At 52.0% G+C, this 25,016-nt stretch overlaps 1 protein-coding gene and 1 pseudogene across 1 annotated transcript; both read right to left on the reverse strand.

The window, feature by feature from the left end:
- Window positions 1–5,041: 5,041 nt before the first annotated feature.
- Window positions 5,042–10,477, reverse strand: LOC134154504 (olfactory receptor 14A16-like). The gene is made up of 5 exons (XM_062601177.1): window positions 9,980–10,477; window positions 9,089–9,116; window positions 8,414–8,578; window positions 5,657–5,769; window positions 5,042–5,167 (listed from the first exon to the last, which is right to left on the reverse strand). The coding sequence occupies exons 1-5, from the start codon at window positions 10,475–10,477 to the stop codon at window positions 5,042–5,044; spliced, it is 930 nt and encodes a 309-aa protein (XP_062457161.1).
- Window positions 10,478–23,414: 12,937 nt separating this feature from the next.
- Window positions 23,415–24,348, reverse strand: LOC134154505 (olfactory receptor 14A16-like; annotated as a pseudogene).
- Between the last annotated feature and the right edge of the window lie 668 nt (window positions 24,349–25,016).

Consider the following 25,016-nt stretch of genomic DNA (forward strand, 5'->3'; position numbering starts at 1 on the left):
GAATAGATAAAGCCACTGGCCCAGGCAGCTGCTGCCATTCTGGCACAAGCTCTGCTGCCCATGATTGTGCCATAGTGCAGGGATCTGCAGATGGCAACAAAACAGGCCATGACAGTGAGGAGAGAAAGTTCTGCTGAAAGCAAGAAGAAAACCAGGAAGACCTGTGCAGCACATCCTGAGTAGGAAATGGCCCTGGTGCTCCAGAGGGAATTGGCCATGGATTTGGGGACAGTGGTGGAGATGGAGCCAAGGTCGAGGAATGAGGGATTGAGGAGGAAGAAATACATGGGAGTGTGGAGATGGTGGTCACCAACTACAGCTGTGATGACGAGGCCGTTGCCCAGGAGAGCAGCCAGGTAGATGCCCAGGAAGAGGGAGAAGTACAAGAGCTGCAGCTCCTGTGTGTCTGCAAATGCCAGGAGGAGGAACTCATCAAAGGAGCTGCTGTTGGACATTTGCTGGTTTGGAGCATGGGGCAACTGTCCAAGGGGAAAAGACAGTGACCACTGATTGTCCTGAGAAACAAAACTTTCATTTGTTCATAGAAGTACTACCCCCTCACCCATCCTACCAACAGTATAGACAAATTTCTTTTCTCCTTCTCAGGAAGACCTTCGTTCAGCTCCTCAGCTTCAGCTCCAGCTGAGTGTGCTGGGAGGAGCACAGGCCTGTCCTGCTTCGCACCAGGCAGTAGATGGGGCTGGTTTGTGATATCTCTGATTTTCACAACTGATGTCTGAGTGTCCACCTGTAAAGAAAAAGATCTGTTAATATCCTCACACACGGTTCTATAGAATTTATGCTACAGCAGGGAGGTTTAGCAGTTTTTTTACAGTTATTTGTTTGCAGATTTTTAGATTCTTCCATCACATCTGGTGAGTGGTCTTTTTAGGGATAGATGTTTTTTCTTGCTGCAAGGATGAACATTAGAAGACGAGAGAGGAAAACGGGCTGTCTGCTGCTTAGTGCAGGGTCAGGAGTGCTGTTGAGTCCACCTGCCTTGCTCCCAGCTGCCCTGTGCTTGCACTTGCGTTACCCGAAGGATGATTTCACCCACAAGTTACTCTAAAAAAAGACATTGAACTCTGATGAGATCAGGGGAGGCTGGTTTCAAAGCACAGATCTAACTGCTCTCTTTTGCAGCCTGAGGTGGAGATGTGATGGAGAGAATGGGGTTTTCCTCCTGGCATACATGATCAGACCAAGGATTCTGTGAGCTGACTGCCGAGAGTGGAGGAAACTCTCAACACTTCCATTCTAGCCGAGGAAACGCTGGGTTCACTTCAGCTGCACACATACGAAGGTGCTCAGGAGCATTTTCTGGTGTTAGTACCTCCTGAACTACTTGAAAGGGATCTCCAGCATTGCTAAGATCCAATGGGAGAGCTGTGTCCTTCTGGAGGGCAGCTTCCAAACCCAGCAGCACACCATAAGGACTCGCTCACATGTCCTGAGAACGGAATCTCCGAAAGAGAGAGTCCATTCATTCCCCAGACCCTCAAATCACATTTCCCAGCACCCTGGGATGAGAACAGGCCGTGGGCACCTCAGCCCTCTGCAGACACCTCCATGGGAGGACCTCAGGGTGGGTGTCTGAATTTGTAGCTGAACCTCCAGCTGACAGCAAGTACAAGAGCAGAAAGGGAGAGGGAGGACCACGGGAGAGTTGCCTGAGTCCAGCCTGCCACAGTGTTTCTGTGGGCACTTTCCTCACATTCCCTGAGCATCTCTCAGCCGCCTGGAGCTGTCCCCACTGGAAGCTCTTTCTTTATCCCCACGTCTGTCCCCTGTCAGTGCTCCCTGACCCCATGCCACCCACAGGGCATTTGCCTCTGCCCTACAGAATCCTTCTGGCCAAAGGGCCCAGCCCAGGGGCATCTCTGTGTGTGCAAGACCTAAGGAGCAGGGGAGACTAAGCATGATGAGACTGGTGAGGGCTGCAAAGGAGATATTGCTGCTGCTGGCAGGTGAAAAGGTGGCTGAAGGAGCTTTCTGGGGTCCTTGTAGACCTATCGGTCCCTCACAGGAACAGTGCAGAACTCTCTTCCAGTCACCTAAGCCTAAACCGTCCCTTTCAGTTTGCATCCTGCCAAAGATACAAAACAAAATCAGAGCCTCTGGAGAGTGCCTTCCCTTTCAGGCAAGCCTGCCATGCATGTTAGAAACCAGGAGAGTGATCCGTAAAAAGCCTTCCAGGCCCGGGATAGGCTGGGTTCAGAAGACCCCTCCAGGAATCTCAGTGGTGTTGTCCTGCAGCCAGAGACTTACCGTGTCAAAGGCTGTGAAGATTTCTCCCACAGTGAGCTCTCCTCTTGCCTCCCACTCCACACCGCCTTTCACTTCTCATCTCCTGTCCACAGTCAGTGCCTAGAGCCTAGAGCCCTGCTGCTCTTGGCAGAGGAGCTGCTCCTGGACACCACTGTCTCTCAGTAATGCTTCCAGGTTGCCATGGGCTCCCTCTGTCCCAGGAGCCCGGCCCCGCTCAGGAGCAGGGGGCAGCTGAAGACAGGAATTTCTCTGTGCCTTGTGCTCCATTCTCTTGGGAAATCGTCCCTGAAGTAGACTGAAATAATCACCGATGGTCCCTCTCTAAGCCCTGAAGGAAGACTGACTCCAGCATTACAATTTATTTCATCAGAGAATGGTTATCTGCAAGAGATGGAAATCTCCCACTCGGGAAGCCCCTGTTCCGTCTCTTAACTAGGCAGGACACCTGGAAAGGGGCAGGAAGGGAGCTCGTTTAGCCATGGTTCAGGTATTGGTTCTGATGAGTCTTTCTGGGCATCGCATGTCTGTTTAGAAGCCCCTGGGCTGCAGTGGGACTCAGATCCCTCCCATGACCTCCACAGGCACAGAGAAGGTGGGATTCCCCTTGCCCGAGCAGAAGTGTGCACAACAGAGATGTTTGCCTGTGAACTCCTTGTCTGAACTGCCATTACAATCACTGGAGATGGCGGGTGGGAGTCAGTCCCTCACCCACAAACCTCTGGTGTTAATTAAAGAGACAGAGTTAAAGAGACAGCTAAGAGTTAAGGAGACAGTTGAAGTAGCTGTTTGCTGTGATGGAGGAACTATGAGACTCACATCCTTCTGGAGCATGAGGTGGGGGCCAGGTGGGGAATTTCCTTGGCCATGACACTAGATGTCTAACACTGCTGGAGCCCCACTCACTACGAAGCTGAGACACAAGCCGATCCCTACAGTGCAAAATCCTGATGTGATTCAGTGCAGACTCTTGATTTAATGACGTAAAATAGGCTGGCAGGTCCATACCGGATGCCTGGGTTGTCCAGCACCACTGTGTATTTCTTGCAGATACAGCGTGGCACCTACAGGAAAATCATGCCCCTTTGGCACGTGTGCTGGGCAAGTGCCCCAGGGCATCTTGGGCTTCCTACCTGTGCCCAAACAAATGAATCCTACCTCTGCCTTTAGGCACAGTCGGTATCGTCCACATCCAAGCGTGCTGTGTAAATGGGAGGCACATCACACCGGGGTCTCCACTCCAGTCTCGGCACTCTCACACCCTTCTAGCTCTCCTGTCCCTGAGCCTCTTCTCACTTGCTCAGATGATATGAACAGGGACTGGGCTCATGATCTCCACAAAGTGGCTGGATCACGGGCTTTCCAGGGCCTGGGAATTGCTCAGTAGCACCTTGTGCTTCCTGGAGATCAGTTCACCTCTGACACAGGCCCCACGATGCTGCAGAGTCAGCTCGGGCAGCAAACCCATTCCTGAACAGCCCAGCTGTGTTTCTCCCTGGCACTGCAGGGTTTGCTCTCTTGGTGGGAACATCCTTTCACCTTAACATTGCCACCTGCTTTGTATGCCAGCATGTCCCTGCTCTGAAGTGGGACCATCACGCACACTGTGTCCTTGGCCCTTGATAACAGGTTTCACCGCCACCAATCTGACTGAAACATTGCTAGAATGGCTAAGATGTGGTGAATCACCCGCATGACTGAAAGGAACCAATTGTAGGGTAGAAGGTCTTCAGGAGAGAACAAGGGAGAAGATGAGGAAGGGGGATGTCCTTTGTGCGAAGGGGCAGTTCACATGTGTGGAGCTCTTCCATGGGAGAGACAAGTGTTTGGGTAAGCACCAGAGTCAGGGTGACATTGTGATGGGAACTAGACCACCTAATCAGGGTGACAAAGTCAATGTAATGTGAGCAATTCTGTGGCTCACAGGCCCAAGTGATCTTGTGGGACAGGGAGGGGGATGGACTTCAGTCTCACAGACATTCCCTGGAAAGGTGAACAGCAGAGTGGAAGCAGGCCAGGAGGTTTCTGGAGGGCACCAGGGACAGCTTCTTTGCACAGTTGCACAGTGGGCCGGTACTCGTATTTCCCTCTGTCTGCAATTCCAACAGGGAGGAACTGATCAAGGATGGGACAGTCAGTGTCATGCTTTCCTAGAGTGACCATGAAAAAGCAGAGTTCTAGATCCTGAGCAGAGTGAGGAAGGATAGTTGTGGAGCTCAGACCCTGGACTTCAGAGAAGCAGACTTGGGCCTGCTCAGGGGACTGGTGGGGGCCCAGGAGCTCCGGAAAGCCAGCAGGTCTGTAAGGACAGCACCTGCCAAGCACAAGAATGGGCCATAGAGATACTCAGTAAAACTACTAGAAATCTTGGGAGACTGGCTTCACTATGCTGGGAAATCAGGACTGAGCTCCAGGCAAAAAGGCCACACGTAAGAATTGGAAGGAGGGAGAAGCTAAAAAAAAAGAAGAAATCAGAAAAATTGTCCAGCAAAGCAGGGATGGTCTTAGGGAAGCCAAAGCTCTGCTAGGATTGGACTTGCAAGGTGCGTCAATGGCACGAAGAAGAGCTGCTACCTCTTCAGTTACAGCAAAAGAGGGAAAAGGAAAATGTGGGCTCACTGCTGGTTCGGGCAAGGAATCTAGTAACAGAAGATGCAGGTAGGTCTGAGGAGCTCTGTGCCTTCTTGGCCCCACTCTCCACCAACAAGGTCTCCTGGGCTGTTTTGCCTGGCGTCAGGTCTTCAGAGGGAAAAAACAACCACAGGTGGAAGAGGGTTCAGTGAGGTGTTATTGGCAAGAACTCAACCCCTGCAAGTCTCTGGAGCTGGATGGGCTGCATCAGAGGACACTGAGAGGGCTGGCCAATATCGTAACAAGGCCAGTTGTTATCCTCTTTGGAAGGCTGTGGAGATCAAGGGAGGTCCCAATGACTAGAAGAAGGAATATACTGTGCCCATCTTCCAAAAAGGCCACGAGGACAACTTGGGGACCTGCAGGCCCTTCAGTCTCATTTTGGTGAAGAGTGTTTCGTGGAGTGAGTCCTCTTGCATGACATTCCTGGGCATGTGAAGGAGGAGGAGGAGGAGGAGGTAATGGATTTACTGAAGATAAATCATTCCTGAGCAGCCTGGTTGCTTTCATGAGAAAAGCTCTGTACTTGTGGAGGAGAGGAGAGGAGAGGAGAGGAGAGGAGAGGAGAGGAGAGGAGAGGAGAGGAGAGGAGAGGAGTGGATGTTATTTGCTGTGATTTAACTAGGTGTCTGATGGTATCTCACACTATTTTCTTGCATACAAGTAAGGCATTACACTCCACTGGGTAGACAGCCGGATGGGTAAAAAGCTGGCTGGATGGTCAAGCTCAGAGGGCTTTTGTGAATGGGTTTGGCTTTACCTGGAAGCCAGTGACGAGTGAAGTATGCAAGTGTCCATACTGGGACTTGTCCTGTTTAACAACTTCATCAGTGACCTCGAGGACACAACTCTCATCACGTTTGCAGATGGCACCTAATCAGGAAAACAGTCATAAGGCTGAGGGCTGCCATCCAGATGGACCTCAGCAGGGGAGAGGAATGGGCTGCCAGGAACACTGTGAAACTCAGTAGCAAAACAAATGCGAAGTCTTCCGCCTGGGGCAGACCAACCCCCTGCAGTGATGTGGGCTGGGGAGTGCCCAGCCGGGCAGCAGCTCTGCAGAAAAGGACATGCTATAAACACATCCCTTAGGATCCATGTTTCTGTATTCAGGAGAGCATCACCAGCAGAAGAGGAACCTGCTTCACCTTTTGAACACTCTAATGCCAACTTTCAGAAGTCTAGAAGGAGGAGGAGGTACTCCTACCGAAGTCTGCTGGTGGGAATCAGTGCAGTTGTCTTCCCAAAATTACTGAAACACAAGAGGGAATTTAGCTTGCTAATTTGTAAATATTTGACCCTTATGAAGAAAGAACTGACTTTGCAGTTAAGGTATTGAAAAGTTAACTGTCTTTTTCTTACACACATTTTAATATGAATCTTTTGCAATGGCAGAGGGTCAGAATGTCTGCTGTTGGTACACACATCTTGACTGCCTTGCACATTGCAAACGTTTCATGCACTTGACTCAGGATATAAATAACTGTCTTGAAATTATCGAATTATTCTCCCAGGCAAAATTACACATCTGCCTAATCAGCCTCTGCGTGTCGTAATGGAGGGAAGGCCAAGCCTGAGTGAATCTCCTGATTCAGAAAACACTGTGGACAAATGTTTTCAGTGCTGTTCTCTGCTGCAGCAAATTCTGCAAGATTCAGGTCGGGCGCCCTCCCGACAACAGTATCCATTCGCTTGAGAAAACAAAACATTGAGGTGCTTCCGGGACACACAACTAAACAGGCAGCTGAAAAAGGAGAACTCCTGATAGGAACAGCTCTTTGGGGAGATTTGCATGGCCTACATCTGGTGGTGCATGCTTCAAAATCGGTGCATATGCTCGAGCATTCTGCAACAGTGTCGTAAGTGCAGCTTCCAATGCGGCTCCAACAGCATCCCAACGTGCATGGAGATGCGGAATATAAACGATAGTTGGGCTTCCCCGACGCTGGTGTCCAAGACAGTCTGCAGCACGAGAGGACAGCACAGGCAGGAAAGCTGAGGGCAGGCACTGTCAGAGGAGCCTGGTTGTGAGCCGTCATTCCAAAGTTCATTTTAGAAGCGGTGACAACCTTAGACCTGTCTGAGGAGCTCCCCAGCTCACAGCCTGCTCTCTCATTTCCAGAGGCTCCTTTGGACCAGGTTCCTTGCTCAGGAAGGTCACATCCCATTCCCTGCAGGTGGTACCTCAAGCACTTAAAAATACAAACCTCTACCACATGAACAAAGCGGCAAACATCCTTTCCCAGGATGCATTTCTCTGAGCATTTGATCAGATGATCAACACTGAGGCAGTTTTGGTCCCCAGGGGGAAAGTGCTAGCAGTAGGTGTGGGCACTGACTAGACATTACTGGTGGGTGACCACAGAGGCCACCATCACGTAACCCAAACGGAGATGATCCTCTTCTGTGACAGATGAGCGTCCAACCATGCAGCATGGACTTTTAACAACTCCCCAGTGCTTCACCTAAAGGTCCAGATGCTGTAACACAGAGATGCCAAACAGCAGAAGACATTTCCTGACTAAGTGTAAAAAGGAACAGAACAGCATCAAGTCTGTTTATGCTTTATTTTCCTCATTAAGAAAAAGGCACAGGGATACAAATAGAAGTGTTGAAACGCTTTTACTGCCTAAAATGGGGCATTACAGACTGTGGCATTGTTTATCTTCAGTACCCAGCTGAAGGACATGCTTACACTACCTGACATGTGTATAATAACTGTTCCTCCTAAAGAGGATGGTAGAAAGGGAACACATTTTTTTTCATCAAAAAGGGGGGTGGGGCTGTGTTACAAAAAAAAACAAAAGGAAGCTAGAAGAAGGGCACGACCTGCTGTCCGTGGGATGCAGAGCCATCTCCTGGGTGCTACAGAGTCTTACAAGGAGATGAAAACCACGGTCTGCATCCTACTGAGAACAGCCTGGAGTCTGCAGCTTTGCCTGAAGGATCCCTTGGTCCTCGGCCTCTGCTCTGGCACGGCTGGGGCAGGGGCAAGAGCTCCTGGGGCAGGGCTGGGAGAGCTCTCCTGAGAGCTTCTCTTTCGCCGGGGAGCAGTGAGGAGCATCGTGCTTCCATCTGCGCCTCATCCCTGCACCCACATGTGGCCCCACGGCCCTGCTAGGCAGGCATCACACAGGGCAGTGGGGCCTTCAGGATTGGGGAGAATCCCCCCGGCACGGTCCCCGTGACAGCCCTCGTTGACCCATCCACCCACAGCCCCCCTGCTTTGGCAGCCTCCCCCAGCACCTGGTCCCTGCCCAGTCCCGGCCATGTCCCACGTTGAGGGTAGCACACCGTCATCCTCTGGGGTCTGGCTGGGAGAAAGGCCAGCCAGGGCTGCTTGTTCCTCTCTTCTGTGCCCAACATGTCTTGGTTCCCTTCCACGAGATCTGGCTCTGCCACAAACCCCCCCGACCTGTGTCCTCATCTTTCCCACTCACACAGCTGAGCTGACGTTGGTGCTTTCCTCTCCCAGGCCCTCTCCAGCCCAGCTCGGCCTCTCCCCGCCTCTCCTCACCTCCTCGGCCCTCTCCCCAGCCCACCCAGCAGAGCAGCCCAGGCTGGGGGTGGACCCACAGCAGTGGTCCCCACAGGGGGTGCAGAGCAGGAGGTGGGCACAGCAGCTCCAGTGGGTGGGGGGTATGTGTCAGCTGCCCCATCAGCCTCTGGGCTGGGACAGGACCTGGTGGCACAAGCAGACAGAGGACAGTGACACTCTGTATCCCTTCTTCTTGTGTCCAGAGGATGCCCTACCCGCAGGCTACCTGCAGCCCACCGTGCCAGCCCCTCTCTCCAGGACAGCACAAGAGCCCCCGCCCTGGGGCCCCTCTGGTAGCTCCTGCTGCCCCAGGGACACAGCAGCCTCTCGTTGGACGACATGCAGAGAAACAGATTTCTCTTTCTCACTTATTCCTCCTTTCCAGCACACAACAGCTCCTTTCCTCTTCTCTGGAGACATCCTTGCTCCCCAAAGAGCCCTTTCCTGGGGGGTGCATTGGTGCTGGCCTGCCTGGCCATTCCTAGACCCTCCCCCATCCTCCCCATGAAGCCCTGAGCTGCTCTGCCAGTGCTGCTCTGCGGAGCAAGTGGCTGTGGGTCAACAGGGCCACAGGTTGCCTCCACTCTGGCAACAGTAGTCATGATGGGAAGCAGACCCAACCGGATAGGCATCACTGCACCATACAGCCCCTACCAAGGAGTCTGTGGCTGTAGATGATGTTCTGAGCAATCACAGGCCATTTCAAATGGCTCAGGCTGTGTTCGGGTGTGTGGTTTAATATAACACATGAATCTCATTGAAGGTGACAAGAACCACTCTCCAGGCTCTCTTCCCTGTTCCTGCAGGGTCCACACTTCCCCTCATCAGATTGCAGAGCTCTCACTAGCCTTGGTTTTACCCTTTACCTTTGGATGACTGCCCTAGATTTTGCGAAGCTCCATTTTCTGCTCACCCCAAGGCACATGGTGCCCCTGGAGGTGCCCTGTGCTCTCCTGGGAGCTGCATGCTCTCTTCGGGAAGCACAGGCCTCTGTCTCCCAGCCTGTCACACTGGAGATAGTAGGGCCTGACCATTCATCACCTCCAGGAGCACTGGGCACCCACAAATGAGGACTCCGGTCCTCATTCTTAACACATCGCTGATAAGCTCATCACCTTGAGATAAGTTCATCATCCTGGATGGCCCTGGAAAAGCAACAAGTCATTTCAAGGTGAAAGGCCTTTAGCACATTTTAGACTGCAGCTTTGGAAGGAGAGCACAACCTTCAAGCACTGCACTGAGGAAATCTTGTTTTATTTGAGTGAAGCCAAGTCTGACACAGTGGCAGGCACATTTAAAGCACGTATTTCAGCCAGACAGAGTTCGTGCCACTGGAAAAGGGAGATGAATTCAAACACTTCTGCACAAACATGATTATCACAGAGGGACCATCCAAAGCACAGGAGCTGTTTCAGAGAAATTAGAAGCCAACTGTGAAGGGGGATGGGCAGCTTACTTCTTCTGAACTAGGACCAGCTGAATCAGTTTATTCAGTGCATCTCTGAGCTCCTTGTTCCTCGTGCTGTAGATGAGGGGGTTCACTGCTGGAGGCACCACTGAGTACAGAACAGCCAGCTCTAGATCCAGAGATGGGGAGAAGACAGAGGAGGGTTTCAGATAGGCAAACATGCCAGTGCTGATGTACAGAGAGACCACAGCCAGGTGAGGGAGGCACATGGAAAGGACTTTGTGTCGGCCCTGCTCAGAGGGGATCCTCAGCACAGCCCTGAAGATCTGCACGTAGGACAGCACAGTGAAAACAAAGCACCCAAAAATTAAGCAGGCACTAACCACAATAAGCCCAACTTCCCTGAGGTAGGATTCTGAGCAGGAAAGCTTGAGAATCTGGGGAATTTCACAGAAGAACTGGTCCACTCTGTTGCCTTGGCAGAGAGGTATGGAAAAAGCATTTCCAGTGTGCAGGAGGGCATTGAGAAAATTACTGGCCCAGGCAGCTGCTGCCATTTTGACACATGTTCTGCCGTCCATGATGGTCCAGTAGTGCAGGGGTCTGCAGATGGCATTGTAGCGGTCATAGGCCATAACAGTGAGAAGAGAACACTCCACTCCAACTGAAAATGAAAACATGAAGACCTGAGTTGCATATCCCAAGTAGGAAATGGCCCTGGTGTTCCAGAGGGAATTGGCCATGGATTTGGGGACAGTGGTGGAGATGGAGCTGATGTCAATGAGGGAGAGATTGAGGAGGAAGAAATACATGGGAGTGTGCAGGTGGTGGTCGCAGGCTATGGTTGTGATGATGAGGCCATTGGCCAGGAGGGCAGCCAGGTAGATGCCCAGGAATAGGGAGAAGTGCAAGAGCTTCAGCTCCCATGTGTCTGCAAATGGTAGGAGAAGGAACTTGTTGAGGGAGCTGCCGTTGGACATTTGCTCTGCTGGGGTTCAGGGCACTATCGAAAGGGAAAAGACAATGATAAGTTAGAACAGGCTTCTCTGAGCAAAACCCGCTCCACTCCTCATAGTGCTCCCCATACTTTCTCTCCCCTTTGCCTTCATTCACTGCCCTTTCCTGATCACTGGTTCATGCTGAGCATGTAGTGCCAGGACCTCTGTCCATAGGCTGACAGGAGTCAGCTCTGCTCTGTTCAGATGTGCAAATGGAGGTGTCAGACTGCTTTGTGTGTTTGGTGGGGATACCTGGGAATGGGCACCATGAGCTGAGTGGTGAGGACTTCCCTGATGTCTCTGTCACAGTGGGATGGACCCTGTCCTCATGTCAGTTGACCATTGTCACTCCTTCTCCAGGCACTCTAGTGGCAGTGGGAAGTGACTTGCTCTGAGGTACACATCCTGCAGCAGATTACATCCCCCTGTTCTGAGGAAAGACTGTGAGCATTTAAACACTAATTTTCTCCAGAAAATGGGCTGCAGTGGAGGGGTCTATTTCTGTATTTCCTGAGTTTTCAGATGCCTCCATCACACCATGGGAACATTCTTTGATGGGGGCAGACATCTTTGGCATTATAGGTGCTCTCAGCCTGAGCTCTTGCCCATCCCAAGGGGAAGAAGGAGCTCATGAGGACTTTGTACAAAGTTACGGGATCTAGTCTGTCTAGGAGTCTTGCCCCTCACTGCCCTGTGTTCACACCTCCCCCAGCTAGAGGACAGTCACACTCACAAATTACTCTGTGGAAGAAATGAGATGGAGTTGAGAGTGGAGGAGTTCAGTTTCAAAGTGAAGATTTCCAAATCCTTCTGTCTCAGCCCACATATGGAGAGAGGGCTCTTCAGAGCATTTGATGAGGTTTCTGACTCTCAGCTATCACACAAACGATACAGGAGAGCTGTGATCTTCTGGAGGGCAGTTTGCAGCCTGGCAGAACACCCTAGAGAGACAGTCAAGAGGGCTAACGATGGAGCTTCTCCTTACAGGAGAGTCAGATCATTCCCCCACCAGACGGGATGTACTGCCACCTAGGAAGGTGGAAGGGGACATGGACACATCCCCCTGTCATGAAGACAACTCCACACAGGACCCACAGGGTCAATGCCCTAAATACAGCTGAACTCCCTCCTGCAGCCCGTAGAGCATGAGAGCAAGAACCAGAGCAGCACAGAGAGGTAGAAAAGCAAGGAATACCGTTACCCTCCTACCAAAGGGAAAGCAGTGAGAGACAGACAAGCAGTCTGGAAAGCCTTCCCCTCACCCAGCTGAGCACATGACCTCCCAGATGGCAACATCACAGGACAGTTGCTCCCACTCTTTTTTGCATAGTGGGAAATAGGCACATTGCAGGAGAAGTGCACCTCTCCTCTGCTGGAGCTCAGGCTGCTGAGGAGGGTGCTCATGCACTGGACCCCTGGCCCTGAGGGCAGAGGCTCTGCTGGTGGGAGAGGAGATACAGGGGGCTTACTTAGAGGAAGATGTCTGCATTGAAGGGGATGACAGGGAGGTCTCCAAATTCCCCTTCCCCCCAACACACACAACATTTATGCTTCTCATTTCCTCTTATTCACTCATCATATCTTAACTGCTTGGAGCTTTTCCTCCTGGGAGCTGCTTTTCTCTCCTAGGTCTTTTCCCAGCCAGCACTTAGCAAACAGTAGGAAAATGCAAGACCCAGGAAAGCACTTATCTTTAAGGTAACCCCTGTCCCTGCCTTGATTGTCCTCTAATAAAGGCCTATTGAAAATATTCTGGGGTGAGCTGGAGCTGAGAGCAGCCCTGACCCACGCAGCACCCTCTCAGCAGGAGAATGAACCTGCCCTGCCAGGGGTCACTCCTCCCACTCAGAGCTTCTCCCTGCACTGCTGTTGGGAGTCTCCTGGACAGGCTGAGCGCTGACCCTGGAGGGCAGCAGAGTCACTCCACTGGACACACAGCACACTGAGGCGCAGGGATATTGCTCTGATTTACATCGCTGGGTGGAGCTGGATGCACTCTCTGGTTTCACATCCCTGCACTGGCCCTGGAAGGAAGTAGCTGTGATGTCCTGTCCCTCTGATCACTTAGCAATGAATGCCTGCTCTAAAGCCCCACCTGATCCACACAGGAGAAGCTGGGAGAGCTGCCCTGAGAGACCCTTTCAGCTTTGGAAGGTGTCAGCTCCAGAAGAACTCAGTAGGAACCACAGCAGCAATGTGGCCCTGCAGCCAGAGACTTACTGTGTCAATGGCTGTGAAGATTCCTCCCTGTAGCGAGCTCTCAGCTGTCCTCCCTTTCCCAACTGTCTTTAGCTTCTGAGTCGCTCATCTCATGCTGGTGCCTGCAGGCAGTGCCCTTAGTCTTGCTGCTCCTTTAAGAGGAGCTGCTCCTGGACAGAGCTGTCTCTCTGCAACAGCTGCCAGGTTGCCCTGGGTCCCGTGGTCCCAGGAGCCAGACCCAGCTTAGCAGCAGCAGATCAGCGAAAGATGTGACTTTCCCTGTCTGCTGTGCACCCTTACAATGTTCCTCGGGCTCCAGGGCTGCCAGTTCCTGAAAGGCCAAGATGTTACCCCCAAGAAACAACCACTGAAGTAGACTAAAGTAATCACCAATGGTCCCTGTCTAAACCATGGGGAGAAACTGAGTTGAACACTGCAGTTTGTCTCATACAGAACAGTTTTCCAAGAGAGGTGGAAATGTCTCTCTCTAGAAGGCCCTGTTCCCATCTCATAAGAAGGCAGGACACCAGCACCAGGACAAGAAGGGAGTTCATTTCCTTGTGCTTCAGGGACTGATTTACAGGAGTGAATCAATACATCTAATGCCCACTGAGAAACCCCTGGGATGGAGTGTGATTCAGGACCCTCCCATGCACTCCACAAACTCACGGGACATGGGATTCACCTTGCGCAAGTTGTAGTGTGCACTAAAATGCCTGTCTGCATGGGACAGAGGGCCCTGGACAGGCAGGAGGAATGAGTTGCCAGGAATCTCATGAAATTCCACAAGGATAAATACCAGGTTCTTGCACCTGGGACAGACCAAGACATTGCAAAGATACAGGCCGGGGACTAGGCTGTCGTGGAGCAGCTCTGCTGAAAGGGACCTGGGGGTCCTGGTGGGCAGAAGGCAAAATATGAGACAGTCGTGTGCCCAGGTAGCAAGGAAGGCCAAGGGTGTCCTGGTCTGTGTGAACAGGAGCACAGACAGGAGATTGGTGGAAGCGGTGACCCCTCTCTACTACTCACTCCTTTAGAGCAAATGTACACTTCTGCATCCACTTTGGGGCTCCTTGGTCCTAGAAAGATGGTGATAAACAGGAGCAAGTTCAGCAGAAGGCCCCGAAGGTGGTCTCAGAGCTGGAGCACTAGATCTGTGAGTGAACAGGGCTTGTTCAGCCTGGAGAAGAGATGCCTCTGGAGGGACCTAATATCAGCCTTCCAGTACCTAAGAGGAGGCCCTGAAGAAGACAAAGCAAGGCTATTTATCATAGTCCACGCTGCAAGGACAAGAGACAATACCTTCCCATACAAACATGTATGTATGCTTTGTACCCTCACTAGGTATTTCTGAGATTATTGCCCTAATAAGTCCTATTTCAGGCAGGAATTCCATTACACTAGAACCTCCTTTTGTTACATGTGCTGTCCTGCAATTCTGCTTGCTGTTACCTTCTTAGAGGCACCGCAGGTCAGCCTGAGCCCTCTTGCACATGCACATTACAAGCTGGTATACCCGAGCTTCATTCTGGAGGACGTTGAGAAACTTGGGGATGGGGCCAACAGAAACCTCGTGAAGTTTTGCAAGGAGAAGGGGCAAGTCCTGCACTTTGGAAGGATAACTCCATGCTTCAGGGCAGGTTGGGACCTTATCATCTGAGAAGTGTCCCTGAAGAGAAGGGCCTGGGTGTTGTGAGAAGCACTACATGAGCCAGTGAGGCACAGTCATTGTGAATAAGGGCTGCATGAGGAGGAGTGTGGCCACCCACACAAGGGGAGCCATTATTCCCCCTCAGCTCAGCCCTGGTTGATGATAGCTGGAGTAATGTGTCCCAGGGTGGGTCTCCCAGGCACTTTTCTTGATAGTGGGAAGCAGCACAAGAAGGGGGGAAAGTCAAAATCTGCAGCTTGTGACGATCAAACCAGTCATCAAGATGAATCAATGTCACTCAAAGAGTAGTGCCATGGTGGAAAAGCTCATCCCGAGGAAGTCTGTGATCAGCTCCTGGCTCTTTGCTTCAAGGAACAGCCAGTGAGGACAGGGAGACATCAGTAAAGGGAGAGGTGAGAGCAAGGTGGGGAAGCAGGTTGGATGTCCACAGTCTGCAGGCACCCAGCTGCAGGCAAGGGACAGCGTAGGACAGTGTGGTGGAGATAGCTGAGGACATTGGCATGGTGAAGAGCCTGAAAGAGCAGAGGCCTTTGTTCTATGGCACTGACACCTACGAGGAGACAGCAAGGCCTCATTGTCCCCTTGTCCACCAGGGGACCCCGGGAGGTGTCGCATCACCATCCTGCAGTCAGCATTGCACACCCCCACCTGTGCACTGCTCCCCTCAGCAGCCCTGAGCAACGCATGGGGGAAAGGATCTCCCTTCGCAGGAGCTGGCTGTCCATACTCGGCCATTTTGCTTGATAAAACACATCAAGGGTAGACGCAGCATCAGAGTCACCTGCACATTGTCTTTGCCTACCTATAGTCAGTGCCTCCAATTTTCTGCTCTAATCAGCCCCTGGGGAGACTTTCTTGCTAACGGTCCTCAGTGGGAACCATTAATGCTCCGTGAAACTTTGGGCTCTGCTTCTGACTTTGGCTTCTTGAATGTTTTGTTCAGTCTCCTCTCAGTAACCGAGGCTGATAGACTCACCACCAAATACAACACGGGGCACATTAAAATGTAAAAAGTCCTGATGAACTTTGTCCTTCCCAATAATTTTCTTATAGTCTTGTAGGCCTGATTGCAGAGGTTTCAGGAGTGTAGCTGAAAGATGGAGACTTTAATAATATGAAAGTATTTCTGCATTTAAAATTTTATTATTTTATTTTCCACTTATAGAGTGACAGGAATATTCTCCTGTTGATACAGATCCAGAGTGTCTCCTAATGAAGCAGGACACATAGGGAAAGCAGTGTCTCAGGCGTTGTTCAGACAGTCTTCCTCTCCATCTCCTCAACCCTGCCGTCGCCCTCCTAGTCACCTGGGACTTCCATCGCTCTTGTTAAAGCTAAACTGCTTCCACTGAAGGTTGCAACTGCATTGTACATCTCATATGCCCCAATTCCCATCTATTTTCCTTAGACAAATAGCTGCAAATAGACATAGAGGTCAACATAGATCATTGTGGTTTTTTTAATTGCAAACAAAGAATAAAGCATGATAGAGTTTCATGAAAAATAATCACGCTCCTCAACAGTATGCTAAGTCCGAGCTGCCTTCACTGAGGTCCACTTCGCACAAGGTCCAGCCTTACTAGAATCCTTTTGTAAAGACAGGAAATGGTAGGTAGAAACACAGTTAAGGACTTGGTAAAGGACAGACTAGTGAAAGACGGAGCAAGCTTGAAACTCCCTGAAGTGCAAATGAGCAGCTCTGTATCTGAATGAACCAAGAGTATGGGGAGGAGGAAATTGGAAACAACGGGAAGTAACAACCTCCAGCTAGAGTGCTGCAAAGGTGATGTTAGAAACTGTCCATTTAATCAGGCCATTTGGAAATAGAGGAGAGAGTCATGCAGCTCCTGGTGTGTGTGTGGGGGGGAATGCGGGGGTCCAGGACCATGCTGTGAGTAGTGCTGCTCTTGGTGAACCTTGATGGGGCTGTGCTTCTGTGGTCTGTGTCGAGACAACGAAGAGCAAGCAGGCTGCTTGTAGGCCCATTCCCAAACTCCAGCACTGACAAAGACGGGAGCTGGTCACCTCACAAATGTCTGAATGAGCCAAAATGCAGGTCCTGAGGCACTGCACTTCTTCACAGGCTCTGCACTGGAGCCTGGGCAACAGCACTGCAGCATGTGGGCATGTTCTGAGAAGCCCAGGGTCAAAAATGAGGGAGATGCTGTGAATCAGGGCTGTACAGTCCCTTGAGAGAGCCAGGATGCTTGGGGGGATCCAAGGTGCCAGGCACTGTACCCAGGGGAGGAGCTCTGCTCCAAGGTGATGCTGAAAAAATCAAAGATCAGCTGCAGTATGAAGAGGAGAAATATTTCTCCCTATGCCCAGCCAGAAGGAAAGCTGGGCAAAAATTCATGGAAAATGGGAGAACTTCCCCAGATTTACTACCTGGCCTTGTCCATAACTTTGGAGCACAGCAAGCACCAGCGTCCTGAAGAAAAGCCTCTGGAGGACAGGACTCAAAGACATGTTTGTTCTTTTCTGGTGTATCATACCTGTCTTAAGTACCCCAGACCCAGCTGAGGACTTTTAACACTAAATAGCCTGCTTTGGTGCCTCAAGGAAGAAGGTTGTGTCCTGCTCCATATTGTCCTACAGCCTGCTTCTACAGAAAGAGCGACCCACAGCAGAAACACATGACTTGGATCCTGTCCTTGAAAAATTCTAAACTCCAAACCAACCCCCACGCCCCAGGGAACTGCACAGGTCTCCTCAGTGCAGACACTTGTCGGTACAGGGCTGCAGAAGTGACCTCTCCAGTGCCCCATGTGAGAGATTCCAGAGCTGTTGGCATTGCCTGGAGACATTCCTGAAGAATTTAATAGATTTTTTGGTGAACATAACTGGGATGAGGAGAGGTGGCTGCTCTGTAGCACATGAGAGGAAATGTCCCAGCTCTCCCTGGCTGTGCCGTCTTCATAGCAGTGGCCTATTGAGGCCCCGATGACACAAACGGAGGTCACAGTGGGATGTGCTACCTCACAGGCAGGTCTCCCTAGGGATACAGCAGAGCCCTCACTTCCCTGTGAGGTCTGGGAGCAGGTGGGCACTGCTCATGTCCTCCCCACTGCTGCCCTTCAGAGCTGTTCCAGCGTGAGGAGTGGGGACAGTAGGCAGCAGAGCCACGTTGGGCCACTCATTGACAGACAGAGGATCAGGAATGCATTGGAGAGGCGATTGGGGTGATGAAATGGGAAAAGCATCCTTTTCTTCCTGACTGGACAGGTGAGCCAAGGGCAAGGGGGTAAATGAGATGCAGCTCTCAGACCATCAGCCCAGACCACCATTCCTTGTTCCCAGTGCTCCTGTGGCACTCCACGAAGGGTAAGAGATTCGGGAACTCCTTCCTCGTTTGTCATGCAGAGACTGTAAAATATAAAAACAGTTGTGGGTCCTGGGCTGTGGGGTGGCTTGATAGGATGTGGGCTGCCACAGGAGCCCTGCCTGAGGGTCCCATTTGGCTCAGGGGACAATGTGGCCACCAGGACTCCCGGGTCCTGTGGCTGGGGTTGTCCTGAGCCCCAATACTCCTGTGGGGCCAGCTCCATCCCCATGTGGAGGGTGAGGGGCAATCCATGGCCAGGTTACCCTAGGAGTGGGTCCCCCTTTGAGATCTGGATCTAGCAGGAAAGGGATCCTGTGTCCTGGAGCTGGGGTATGCTGTAGCTCCCATGGGGTTCTCAAGAGCATTCCCAGAATCTAATCTTTTTTGGGGGTGGTAGTAACTGCTATCTAAAGGGTGTTTTGCTGCACTATGAGCTTCGTGAGGCCAGGAGTTGAATCAGGGAGGCAATTCAGGAGCTGGCTCAGCTGTGGAGGAGGCAGGAGGAGCTGCAGGCAGCAATAGTTATGTAGCCAGGGTGTGGGTAGGGAGGTCATGGCTGTCAGCAAGAGTTATGCCAGAAAATGACCAGTGTCAAATCGGTTCTTTGGCAGGAGCTGGCAGGCCAGTTGGGGGCACATGGCTCCACTCTTGATGATGAGGTCACTTCTGTCTGAGTACCTGATAGGCCAGCTGCAGGAACAAGGCTTGGCTGGTGATGGTGAGGTCACTTGTGACTGCTGAACTGATTGGATCACAGCAGAGCTGTGCCTGGAGAGCGGTCTGTGAGGTGATTTGCAGTTGAGCAGCTGATGGAGCATCAGCAGCTCCATGGCTGGGCTATGGGCTTTGGAGCTCACTTCTACATTAGCAGCTGAGAGGTCAGCATTTGTCTCATGGAGGGGGAAGTTACCATGAGATGCCTGCTGTCTCAGAGGGTTACTGACCATTGATAGAGACATGTCTGTGGTGGTGACTGTGAGGTCATCTCCTTCTGGGTCCCTTAGAGCCCAGCAGCAGGCAGGTAGGCGTGGATGTTGACTGGGCAGACTCTTTTGTCAGAGGACATGATAGGCCAGCAGTAGCAAATGGCTGGAGAACTTATCTTGAGGTAACTGATGACTCAGAAGCCTGCTGGGGTCTGCGCTTAGGAGGGTACGTGAGGAAAAAGAGAGAGACGAGAGCTGGCATGGTGAGACCTTGGGAGAACACTTACTCTCTGCTTCCTGGAGGTGGGAAGGGAGCAGGTGCATGCCTGTGGCTGGCTGCTCAGAGGCATCACCTGCTGCAAGGCCTTGGAGGGCTGGAAGGGAATTGGAGGGCAGGAGAGTTGGGCTTTGTGTGTTTTGGGGCCCCTGGTGGGTCAGCTGCTTGCTGCCATGTCTATTCCTGTCCCTTGTGTGTCCCTGCTGCAGAGGTGTGTGTTAGCAGGGCACCCCTTTGGGGGCATCGGTGGGGTTGTAACATGTCACAGTGCTGGTGTTCCCTGTGGTGGGTACAGGGATGTCCCCAGTGGAGCAGTGCTGTGCATGGAGAGCCCTAGCAAGATGAGGAGGAAAGGGCTAGTCATGGGGATTTGTGGTGGCAGTGGACACGGGAGGCAGCCTTAGGCAGTGTTCGAGAGCAGAGCAGCAGGCACAGGCCCTTGACGAGCAGCTGAGGAATGGCAGGGAGTGGCCTCAGCACCAAAGCAGGGCAGAGAAGGTGCACAGCAAGGTCAGGAAGCAAGGCCAGAGGAAGGCCAGGAAGAGGACCGTATACCAAGTGGAGGTGCAGCTGCTGAGTGCTTCCATCAGTGAGTGCGCTGGGGTGCAGGCACCAGTACCCTCAGGTGTCCTGCGATAACGTCTTCCCCTCCCTCTCTCCTCTCAGTAGCCATTGCTATCCCTGCTGCCCACACACAGCAGGATTAGCGCCCAAGGATGGCCTCCAAAGTGCCTGCAGAGAGCCCTTGGCTGCACCCAGTTGTGTCCCAGCTGCAAAGCCTGGCAGACTGGCAGGGGGCCAGGAGGCTCTGCCTATCCTGCTGCCCCTGGGCACTGTGACTAAGTTGCAGAGTGACAGCATGGTGACATCGGTGCCCCGGGGCAACTCCACAGCCCCCAGTGCCAGTGGTCTGCTGGCACAGCATTGGCAGTCAGCACAAGGCCTCCAGGGTGCCAGCCCTCATGCAGCTCACATCTCCAGGATGCCAGGGCAGCTGGGCCTCTCCTTGTGTGGCTGCACATCTCCTGTGGGTGGCCAGGAAAGCCTGCTGGGCTCCTTCCTGTGCATTCCTGTGCACCAGGGTGTCCCTGTCACTACAGAACAGGCAGGAGTCTAGCCACATCCTGGCATGGCCACATCTTCTGCAGCGCCTCAAGCAGCCAGGTAGATGATCAGAGTTCGGTAGTGTGCCAGCAGCCTGGCAGTGGGGACCTCCTGGCAGAGATGATGGTGTTGGAGGTGAGGGGCAAGGTAAGTTCCTCTAGGCACCAGATCATGGCCCCAGGTGCCATGGGTGCAGATTCCTCTGCCTTCCTGCATCAAAGCAGCAGTGCCAGGGCCCTAGCGGCACATCTTCAGGCCCTGAAGAGCAGCAGGTCCAGGAAAGCAGTGCTCTCTCTTCTAAACACGTGTTCACAATGAGGACAACCTTTTGAAGGTTGCACAGTGGTTACTGTGTCCATCAGCACGAATACCATGCACTGAGATTGCTGCTGCCAGGCCTCTCAGCTGTTGGCATAGGCCATTTGGATCGTTGTGCCTAGGACTTTCCAAAACGTCGGGACCTAAACCAACTTGACCAAGCACACGTGAGGAGGTTCATCCGGTTAATTCATAAAGCCCCCTGTGAACAACATTGTCCTGGGTTCCCCCCCTCTGCCTCCCTTGACAGTGTCAGTGAAAGGAGATGGCAGTGAGCAAGGCTCTGGATATGCAAAGGACTGAGCCCTTTCTGGAGCTGGAGCCTGTAGCAAAGTCTTGATTTTCCAAGCATCTTGAGCAGTGATGGGAATGGTTGGTGCAGACTCCATTTACTGCTGTCAGTCTCTCTACCAAACTTAGCATTCAGCCCCCTCACAGCTTGACAGGAGATTTCTGGGGCCTTGCACGTGCACCACTGCCTTCTTGTGTGCATGCCACCATGTTGGGCAGCTAGTTGCACAGCTCTCCAAGAGTTGGGCAAGAAATCTTCCTGGGCATGCCTGGTGTCTTTTCAGGAGACTCTACTGGAGATGTGCAGGCCCAATTTCTCATTGTAACTTTGCCATTGTCAGGGCACAGTAAGCACCAGCTGCTGCCTCCAAGATTGGGCGCTGAGAGTCAAAGACAGGCATAGGTCTGCCATGGGAGGGACATCATCAGCCATGGCCTACAGTACCCACCTGAGGCGAGTGAGGCAGGCCCATAGACAGTAACCGGGTTCAAACATGTGTACGTATGTTCCAGAGTGTTTGTGGTGATGGAACAGGCAGTGAGACACAGAGTACCTTTTGTAGTACCTCACCATCTGGCCTGCAGTGCGTAATCACCTCACCTAGTCCCTGCACAGCCCAGACTGTGCCCCACATAGATTTTAGAAGATACTGTGTTCTGGGATTTTCCAGGGTCTTCTGCAGGAGAGAGGCCGCGTAAGGCTGGCCTTTTCCCTCCATCAGGATATGGAGACATGCAAAAGGATGGAGCTAGTCATGGACAATCCCATGGGTTTGGTGCACTGCCAACATTGGAAGGGCTGGTGTGTGACGATGATCACAGAGCAGCTTCCCCACTGTGTGGATATGTAGTGGGAAGATCTACGGGAGATCTGGCAGTGAGTCAGGGAACTGGCAGAGCACATGATCACAGCCGCAGAGTGTGTTCTCTGCACACTGACCAAACTCCTGTCAAGGTCAGACGTGCATATTCCCTCTTGTCAACAATGTTGAGCTGCTTCACAGCCAGTGGCTGCTCAAGCTGAGCACAGCTGAGATAAGGAAAGAGTTCTGGTAGATTTAAGAGGCCCTTAGGATACAATGAATTGAATCCCACCTGGGTGTCTGACTCGTGCTTCCTGTAGCCTCCTCTCACAGCCCCTCCTCCCCCCAAGCAGTTCCTGGGGCTGCCCAAGCAGTTTGGAGTGTAAGTCTGCTATTAAATCTATCCTGATTAACCTCTCATGAACTTTGAGTGTCTCTCTACACCAGTATCTGACCCTCCTTTTCCCACCTTGTGGTCACAGCATGCAACACAGGGAAGAACCAGAGCTGTTCTCCTCTGCACTTACCATGTCTGGATGCCTTTGCCAGGAGCCCTGCATTTGCCCTGCAAGCACACGTCTGAGTGCTCTCACACTGCTGGTCACATGCAGTAGCTTCCTGCTGGCATTTTTCCTCTCCTGGGTCCTTTCCAGCCCATCTCAGCCCCTACACAGCTCTCCTCACCTCCTCTGCCCTCTTCCCAGCCCATAAAGCACAGCTGCCCAGGATGGGGAGCCCTACAGAAGTGCCTGCTGCAGGAGGTTGTGGAGCTCCAGACACTGACCCCCACAGCCCCAACGCCACGGAAGGGCATAGAAGCTCCTAGTGTGGCCTCATGGTGGCTTAGCACTGGCCATGCCGGTCAAGACAGAGCCAGCTGGACCAGCATCACTGCACCTGACAACCTCCTTCCCTACCCAGGGTCTGAGGATATGGAGGATGGATGAAGTAATCACAGGGCATTTCACATTTCTCAAGGCATGTTCAGCGGTGTCATTAGACCTAGCCCAGTCCCTCTCCTGAGACTGCAGAACCCTGATTTGGTGCATTCCTTGGTTTGGCCCTTTATATTTGGGTGACTCCACTTGGTTTTGGGAGTCTCCACTCACTACACATCCCAGGCACACACTGTCTGGGTGGCTGCACATTCCCTTCCAGAAGGATGGGCATCTCTCACCAGCCCTCTCATATGTGAGACAGTCCTCAGCAGAGATCACTTGACCACTCACTCTCCCCAGGGGCACTGGAAACCCACCCACAAGTGGGGGATTAATCCAGCCCTCATTCCCTGATACATCACTCAAAAGAGTTAATGCCTCTTAGCCCACAGAAACTTCAGGCATCGCAACAAGGCCTTGTTGAGTGAAATTCTCTGAAAGCATTCTTGGTTCAAGGTGGGGAAGAAGAGCCCAGCCTTCAGGCACAGTGCTAGGGAGATCCCCTTTTATTATAGAGGTGCTACTTGGGAGGCCAGCTCTGACACAGTGATAGGCAGATTTACAGAAGGCCGCTGAGTCATATAGATGGGATTTGTGCCTCTGGAGAAGTGGGATGAATTCAGACATTTCTGTACAAACGTAACTATCACAGACAGAATTAGCAAAACAAAGGAGCTGCCCGAGATAAAGTTTAAATTCTTTGTAAGGAGATATCAGCAGCTCACTGCTGCTGAACTAGTACCAGCTGAAATAGTTTCCTCACTGCCTCTTGGAGCTCCTTGTTCCTCATGCTGTAGATGAGAGGGTTCAGTGTTGGAGGGACCATGGAGTACAGAACAGCCAGTACCAGATCCAGAGTTGGGGAGGAGATGGAGGAGGGCTTCAGATAGGCAAAGAGGCCAGTGCTGATGAATAGAGAAACCACAGCCAGGTGCGGGAGGCACATGGAGAAGGCTTTGTGCTGGCCCTGCTCAGAGGGGATCCTCAGCACAGCAGTGAAGATCTGCACGTAGGACAGCACAATGAAAATGAAACAACCAAAGAATAAACAGGCACTAACCTCAAGCAACCCAGCTTCCCGGAGATAGGAGTCTGCACAGGAGAGCTTGAGGATCTGGGGGATTTCACAGAAGAACTGGTCCACTGTGTTGCCTTGGCAGAGCAGTATTGAAAATGTGTTTCCAGTGTGCAGGACTGCATAGAGAAAACCACTGGCCCAGGCAGCTGCTGCCATTCTGACACAAGCTCTGCTGTCCATGATTGTGCCATAGTGCAGGGGTCTGCAGATGGCAAGGTAGCGGTCATAGGCCATGACAGTGAGGAGACTCATACTCTGCTGAAAACAAGAAGACAACCAGGAAGACCTGGGCAGCACATCCTGAGTAGGAAATGGCCCTGGTGTTTTTCAGGGAATTGGCCATGGATTTGGGGACAGTGGTGGAGATGGAGCTGAGGTCAAGGACAGACAGGTTGAGGAGGAAGTACATGGGGGTGTGGAGATGGAGATCACAGATTATGGCTGTGATGATGAGGCCGTTGCCCAGAAGAGCAGCCAGGTAGATGCCCAGGAAGAAGGAGAAGTGCAAGAGCTGCAGCTCTCATGTTGCTGCAAATGCCAGGAGGAGGAACTCACTGATGGAGCTGCTGTTGGACATTTTGCACCTCATGAGCTTGGGGGACTGTCCAAGGAAGAACAGAGAGACACAAATTAGGACAGACTTCTCTGAGCAAAGTTTTCTCATAAGCCCCCCCGAGCAGACATCCATTACTTCTCCCCATCTCAGCAGCACCATCACTGAGCTCTGTCTCTTCAGCTTTGCTTTGTGCTGGCTGAGTTTGCCATGAGGAGCTGTGGCCTCTGCCCATTGACTCCCGAGGAGCCAGTCCTGACCTACAGCACTGTGTACATGGGAACAGTGATGACTAAGATTTCTGTTCCCTGTTCTGGTCAGATTTAATCCACTCAAAATGTTGAAGAGATTTCAGGATCTGCACTCCCAGGGCTCTCATGAATAGCTTTAAGGCTCTTTTTTTTCTTTGGTTTTGTTTACCTGACTCTGACCCTGTCACACAGGAGAAGGCTTCTTGGAGGTAGAAATTCTCAGCGTTGCTTCGGCACTAGAAATGATCAGCTGTGATTCCAGACAGACAGAAAGATTCATTCTAGTTTTGGAGCAGAGGGAGGAGAGCTGTCCTGTCCATCTGGCTTGTTCCCAGCTGCCCTGTGCTCGCACCCTGAAAGTGGAGGAAATTGCAAAAAGTTTCCTTTTTTTTTTTTATCCAAAAAAGAAATGACACTGCAGAGAGCAGAGGAGTCTGCTTC

Source organism: Rhea pennata, unplaced genomic scaffold (genome assembly GCF_028389875.1).
Source record: "Rhea pennata isolate bPtePen1 unplaced genomic scaffold, bPtePen1.pri scaffold_32, whole genome shotgun sequence".
NCBI classification, from domain to species: domain Eukaryota; kingdom Metazoa; phylum Chordata; class Aves; order Rheiformes; family Rheidae; genus Rhea; species Rhea pennata.